This window comes from Actinia tenebrosa, unplaced genomic scaffold (genome assembly GCF_029948245.1).
Source record: "Actinia tenebrosa isolate PJP-AT-01 unplaced genomic scaffold, QUT_ActTen_1.0 PGA_scaffold5__44_contigs__length_20552954, whole genome shotgun sequence".
In the NCBI taxonomy this organism is placed as follows: domain Eukaryota; kingdom Metazoa; phylum Cnidaria; class Anthozoa; order Actiniaria; family Actiniidae; genus Actinia; species Actinia tenebrosa.
Genome location: NW_028292582.1, coordinates 18,255,709 through 18,263,421, shown reverse-complemented (window position 1 = coordinate 18,263,421; position 7,713 = coordinate 18,255,709). Strand labels below are relative to the sequence as shown.

The window sequence follows — 7,713 nt, the reverse complement described above, 5'->3', positions numbered from 1 at the left end:
GCAAACGTCTTTCACATGTAAGATGAAGCCAATTTTGGAATCAAATATATTAAAAGAAATACATTTGTTTCTTAAAATACAAAAATAAAAAAAGAATAACAAGTTGAAAAAAAGAAAGGAAAGGGTAGAAAAGAAAAGGAAAGGAAAAAAGGAAAGAAAAGAAGAAGAAGAAGGGAAAAAAAAAAAAAAAAAAAAACCTGAAAAAAGTGAAAGAAAGAAACGGAAATCCGCGGAAAGGAAAAAAGAAAATAGCGCCCAGTCCACGATCCTCGTTTTGATCGAGCACATCTCGAGGCCTGGTTCTGACTTTCAATATGGCCGACGAAGAAAGAAGTGTTGTAAACAACACACAATCTACTGAAAATATCTCTATATCTCAAAGATGTCGAACTATATTTAGCAGGTGAGTAAGATTACATCTGTATCCTGGTATGACGTTTTCTTGTTGGTATGTGAGACGGTAAGATTGTAAAAAGGTTTGTAATATTCCTACTCACGTTGGAAGCCAGGGGAAAGCATGGGACGAAGGTCTGTTGTTGTTTGCTAAACGACTCTTGTGATATAAAATAAATGCATGGAATTTTTGGTTCAATCTTCTCTTATATCATCTTCTTTCTATGGTTATGTCGGAGGAATAGATTCAGTTGACCCATGCGTTTTTTAGCAGGAACGGTAACCTGCTGAGGCTTGTAACCGGGCGACCATTTTTTGGCCAAGTATGATTTTCTGTTATGAGTCAGCTAAAGCTTTCACTTGACTTTAATGCAATAAATATGTTGCAATTGACCCTTAAAACTGTGGCAGTGAAAAATGAATTTTCTTATAATATCAATCTTGGACACAAACGTAAAATTTCCTTGCCTTCAGTTCATACATATATATTGTACCAAGAATAGTTTTATTAAATTTAATATTTTAAATAATTAGGCACATATTATATGATATTATTATTTACAAATTACAATTACAAATTCTTGAGGACTTTTCCCAGAACCCACCCCCAGATTCCCCCCTCCCCCTTCCCCCCATCCCCCCTTCCCCCCTTCCCCCATTGCAATCTATTCTCTGCATTCCTTGGGGACAATAAAATGCAAAGTCACTCCTCAGCAAGATCAGTGAATCCCATTTTTATTTGCTCATTGAACTTCTATTGCAACTTTCTCCATGCGAAGTTTGAGAAATAAAGAGGGAAACACATTTGGCTGTGAATGTACTTGATTACCCTCTATTGGTGGACAACACAGATATTCTAGCTATTTTTGTAGTATCATGCCACATTCTCTTCTAACAATTGCTTTCAATAATTGTGTATTTTCTTCAATTTTTAGACGAAATCTTGGTATCTTGTTTCTTGGACAAATGCTCTCCTTATGTTTGTGTGGAACAGGAATATTTAGTCAACTACTTGAACAGGATCACCACATCAAGACACCAACCACACAAAGTTTTCTTAATTATGTATTATTACTGATATTATTTATGAGCCAACTGGTTTACAGAGGGGGATTTCTGGAAGTATTAAAGGAAAGAGGATGGAAGTACTTGGTTCTTGGTTTGATTGATGTGGAGGCTAACTATCTGGTGGTAAAAGCATACCAGTATACAAACCTTACAAGTATCCAGGTACAGTATTCTGCATACACTATACAGTATATTCTGGTTCCTCTTTTTCTCTTTTTACAGTGCAGACATTGATCGAACCATTCGTGAACACTTTGAGGTTTTTAAAACATTTTTGAATCTTTCAGTCAGAAGCCAGATTCATAATGATGCTCAATTTTTCCACACGAACCAAGAGTGTCTTGTGCATTCCTGTTGTTGTAATAGTTTTTAAATAAATACTGTAAAAAATTCTAATATAAAGTGTATCAGTTATTTTGGATATAACTGCTACTTTGTACTTCATCAATAAATAATATTTTTGTTTTATTTCTGTAAATTATTAAATGTTTGCGCTTATAGTAGTTATTCTGAAAATATGTATGTATGTAAAAAAAAAAATTCCCATGAGTGAGCTGTAAGTAAAACATTTCAAGATTTTCTGCCATTTGTTGGGATTGGATTGTGCCTAAAAGATGCTGGATCCCTTTGTTTCTATGGAGAGTGCTGATTCATGATAGTTATGAAAAAACTTCATAAAAATTTCTAAGGGGTCATAGTTCAAGTGTCAGAACTATAATCAATATGTCATTGTCTCCTCATCAATATCATTATCACTACCGCTACTGTAACCATCATAGTCACCAGAACCATTATCACTGTCAGTTACAGTGTACATGTAGATCAACATAATGATTCAATTTTTTTAATCAAACAGCTACCTCCGGGCTGATAAAGTCAGCAATTCACAAATCAAATTAGAATTTAGCTTTTAGAACCAACTTGACTTGCATGAGATGTTGATTCAAGCAATTAAACTGCAAGACCAAACCATCATCATCATCATCACAACCACCATCATTATGTAATGTGCAGCGAGTGATTATATGGCAGATACAACACAAACTTGTGAAATTCACTAATAAATCATAATAAATTCTTTGGGTAGTTTTGAATTTATATGCTAATTAGATACAAGCACTAGTTATATACTGTACGGGGTTTTGAATTTGCTACTTCAGTCCCTATTTACACAACAATTATTGATAAGCTTTTGACCAGCATGAATAGATTCAGCGCAATGCTACTCAACACAATGACGCATGAAAAAATAAGGAAGTGCTTGCAATATGTGAAAACAAATAAAAATAGCAAGGACAAACTAAGATATTTGGCTTACAAATTTCTTTCTTCCATGCACTAGCTTCGTATGGTTTCATCTATACAATAAGGGTTAAAGTAGCAAAATACAGTATTATCATTGTCATGATTATTGTCATTATCACTACCATTGGCATAATCATCATTACCTTTATCTTTTTAAGGAAATAATAATAATAATTTCTTGCCTTGTCTTTCAGGTCCTTGATTGTTTTTCCTTACCAACAGTATTAGTTCTATCCTTAATATTTTTAAAAGTCCGGTATAAGTTAGTACATTACATTAGTGTGGTGGTGTGCCTCATTGGAATAGCTTGTCTGGTAACTGCTGATTATTATGGCTCTAGATATTATGGACCAGGTCAGTTAATAATAATTCATAATTATTAAGTAATGGAAATAATGTTGAAATATGGTTATGGCTTTTGGGCTACCTGTGGTTAGAGTAATTAATGATTACGTGAGATGTGATTTTTAAGAAAAAATGATGCACTAACTGAGTGACAGGTATGACAGACAGGCTGGTGGCTGACTAACATGATTGGCTGATGTACTGCCTGCCTGCCTGCCCGCCTGCCCGCCCGCCTGCCTGCCTGACTGCCTGACTGACTGACTGACTGAAGGACTGACAGACTGACTGACTGACTGACTGACTGACTGACTGACTGACTGACTGACTGACTGACTGACTGACTGACTGACTGACTGACTGACTGACTGACTGACTGACTGACTGACTGACTGACTGATGTTGCCAATGCAATAGCTATTGCTAGCATGGTTTTTCCATTAGTTATCACAAGAGATATTCCAACCAAACACAGCTCTTGAAATTCTAGAGTTTCCCTTAGTCTCTTCTGACATTTCATTGATCAAGTGCGGTAAGTAGAATGACAGGGCTCTAGGGTCAAGAATGTTGAGTGCCCCCAAGGAAACCAATATCAGTATGAAGATTGTTTTGCACAAGTGTGTGAGTAACTTTTGAACAAGTTTTTAGACAAGGAGAAAGGTAATTCACATGTCATTGGCAGGACAGGTAGATTACCTCAAAACTGCTTTACTAATAATTAATTGGATTTTTGTAGGTTCAAATCAGATTCTTGGTGATGCATTGGTCTTGTGTGGAAGTATTTTGTATGGTCTTTCTAATGTGTCCCAAGAATTCTTGGTCAAAACCTTCAGCAGAGTAGAATTCCTGGCCATGATTGGTTTATCTGGATCTGTTGTTTCTGGAATACAAATGTGAGTTTCTTGGTATAGATGCTTTTTGAAATGCCTGAACATAGTTGCTCCTTCACAACTCTTTTGGGAGTCCTGTGTTTTAAGACCTCAATTTATGGGAGTCAATGTTGTTATGATAGAGGTTTTGCAATCACCTCTCACCTCTAGTGTTTTATGTAAAACACACTAAGTTCTAGTTGAATCTGTTAGCATAGTTAATGGAGTGGAATGGTTTTGAAACCTATTGTTCTAGGTTTTGTTTGGCTTTATCCATTGTCATATGACATTAACAGTGCACAGAGAAGGAAAAGTTGCTCCATTTGTTCATAGTATGCGCAAACATAGAAGTTTTTTTTTAAAAAATGTTCTAAAATAGCTATTTTTGTTGTTTTTTTGTTGTTCCTGCATTGCTAGCAAAAATAATTTTGAAATATCCAAATACAATAAAATAACATCAACAAACATTTTCAGAGCAATATCAAATTTATAAACAAATTATGATTTTTCCCCTGGCAATAATGTATTCATTATTCTTGAATTATTATTTTGAATTTTCACTTGAACAAATTTATTTTTTTCCAAGGGCTGTGTTGGAAAGACATGAGCTTTCTTCAATTGAATGGAATTATGATGTCGGTAAGTATAATCTGTGTTGTGTCAGTTGAAGGTCCAGGAAGACGTTTACTGACCAATGTACCCTTATTGGCCAGAAATTCCTGGGAAATGTAAGAAATAGCATCTCTGATAACCTTAAAAGCTTTAAATTTTATCGAACCCTGAAACAACCTCTGGGCTGATCTTATCCAGGGCACAGCTATCTCACAGGATCGAATTAGAATTGAGAGTGTTTGGTTTTGCTGGAGAAGAAAGACTGGAGATCCCGGGGAAAAACCTCAACTGATCAAGAAATAATCACTCATAAGAGGTGAGAGGCGAGTGCATGACCCCTACACTGATTCCACAGGGAGCCCAATTTAGATTAAAGTGAATGTTAAATAATGAATTATTTTTTAAATTCGAGATCAAGATAATGTCCTCCGTAATGCGAAAGAGCAAAAAAATTAATGAAAAATGCACTAGAACATTTTTTTTCGCGCGTGCCTTTGTTTTCCTATATAATTTCCCTATGGTATCTGATGTCGATCTTATGTATATATATACTCTGACAGTCAGAGTATATATACATACGATCAACATTAGATACCATAGGGAAATTATGATATAGGAAAACAAAGGCACGCGGCGAAAAAAATTTTCTAGTGCATTTTTAATTGCCTTTTTTTTATTTTACTCTTTCGCATTACGGAGGACATTATCTTGATCTCGAATTTAAAAAATAATTCATTATTTAACATTCACTTTAATCTAAATTGGGCTCCCTTTGATGTGACCATGTTTTATAATTAATTCTTATTTCTTTGTTTCTCTAGCATTTTATTTCCTTGGATTTGCTGTGTGCCTTTTTCTCTTGTACACACTCATGCCAATAGCGTTGAAGATCAGTAGTGCAATGGTGGTGAACCTGTCGCTTCTGACTGCTGACTTTTACACGCTATTACTCGGCTTGTTACTCTTCAAGTACAAGGTAGGGCTATCACATTCAACTGGTTACAGATTTCCTCGGCTTGGGAGTAATGTTTTCACATGTTAGGCCACGTGTCATTTCCTTGAGCATTATTTCTTTGTTTAACGGTTGCACATGAGAAGGCACATGCATATTGATCCAACTCAAACAAAGAATATTATTCCAACGGCAATGACTCATGGACCGGAATGGAAAAACAATACGCGTAAGCTAAAAAAGCCTACTTTTCAATGGTACTCTCTGAAAATATAGTTAATTACTTTTAATCCTATACTCATTCCTAAGGCTGTTTTATAGGGCATGAAGCTTAGAACTCTTTTAAAATACCGTAAACCTACGAAAATAAGCCCAGAGCGGCTTGTTTGCGCAAGCTCAATGTACCTTTTTGCGTCTCATAAATACCGTTTTTAGCGTTAGTGAACTCAATGGCAACTGTTTTCTGGACCTTGCGTCTCTCTTAAACAAGCGGGAACAAGCTTTTTTCGTCATGAGTCACATAAGGCCTTCAGGCTTTATTTAGTTATGACATAATATTGTCGGCGAACTAATAACAACTAAAAGAGCTATATATGAAATCACAAAATTGTAATACTTGGAAACAGTATACATCTTAGCTTTTGTTTGATATATTATAGTGTATAGGTATATTCCCATGGATCCCGTGGACTCAGTATGGTAAAAAACCAGTAGGGCCCGGTTGTACGAAGGGTAGATAGCGCTATCCAACGGATACATCCTTATCCAGTGGATAAGTCAATACTGTTATCCAATGAATTTAGGATGGATAAGATTTACACGTCTATCCATCTTTAGTACAACCGCTGATCGTGGAGACTATGGGCTCAATTATGTTTAGGAGTGCTTAGAATGAATGTTTCAAATTTATCGTCCTTATCTTTAGTAGGGCTTATATTGAAGGCGCGATTACACGGAGCATTTGGCGTTGCGACACAAGTTGCATGGAGTATAGACCATTTTCGAGTTCCAAATTACCGCTGTCTTCCTTGATTACAGACTCATTTACTCAGTCTTAGCCTCGAATCTGTGTCTAAATATTCACAAATACCAACGGTAAAGTAAAGAATGCACAACTTCAACAATACAAACACTTTGAAATTCCACGGATCTTGACTGAAACACGTGAATATTCTGCACAAAATCGAGGCTAACCCTGAGCAACAGAGAACTCTTAACTTGAGGATTGCAGCGTCTAACTTACAGCGCAATTTGAAAACTGTTGCGAGACTAGTTGCAAGAGAAAATTGCTCCGTGTAATCTGGTACATATTTTTTTGGTATTCTTATTGGATAACTACGATTTGTACTTTTCTGTTTTCCTTTTCAGTTTTCACCACTTTATTTTGCTGCATTCTCCCTGGTGATTACTGGACTTGTGTTCTACAACAGCAAATCTGTCCCTACACTACCCCCTTCGAATCGAACATACTTACAGCTGGAGGATGAAAATTCACCTCAAGAAACAGAATTAAACGTTTGTTGTTAATAGGTTAGTTTAGTATAGTGCACACCATATAGCCGTGAAAAACGTAAATTAATGAACTTGCCCAAATTAGTAAGCTCAGTACACCTCAGTAGACCATAGACCTACAAAACGTTGCACTAATTTGAAAATTTTTGTTTGTTAACTTTTTCAAAGCAGATTAAGATAAAAGAGTCAACATTTGTAAGTATGAACGTATAGTTTACTCAGCAGAATTGATGGATTCAATTGCCGTGTTTTGAATCTAAACGAACAAGCAATAGGCTTAAGCGAGTAAGTTAAGCTCCTTTCTGAAGTGGACCTGCTTCTCCATATATTTCAAAGAACGGCGTTCTTTTAATAAGACAAATTATCCACGGTTTAATTATTTTGCCATTAGAGACCTTTTGCTCTAAGTTCTTGCTAGGTACCGCGAACCTTGATCTACTTACAGTTTGAGGTCAAGCGTTTTTCGTCAAACTTTGGAGTACACATATATTAACGAAGTTGTTGTTGGAAAAGCGGCGATATTGAATTTCTTGGATGCTTAGTTATGCTCGCTTTTAGTGGTACTATTTCTGTCAGTATAAAAGTATGAAAGGGCCACAGGTTTGTTAGCATATTGCTATTTAGTGCTACCCTCAGTAAATAAAGAGTTTATTATTATTA

At 35.7% G+C, this 7,713-nt stretch overlaps 1 protein-coding gene across 1 annotated transcript; it reads left to right on the top strand.

Moving 5' to 3' along the window:
* Nucleotides 1–305: 305 nt before the first annotated feature.
* On the top strand, nt 306–7,713 carry LOC116308187 (solute carrier family 35 member F1). Its single transcript, XM_031718572.2, has 7 exons — nt 306–403; nt 1,329–1,623; nt 2,961–3,120; nt 3,845–4,001; nt 4,564–4,616; nt 5,411–5,565; nt 6,910–7,713. Exons 1-7 carry the CDS (start codon nt 315–317, stop codon nt 7,066–7,068), a joined length of 1,068 nt encoding a protein of 355 aa, XP_031574432.2. The 5' UTR covers nt 306–314; the 3' UTR covers nt 7,069–7,713.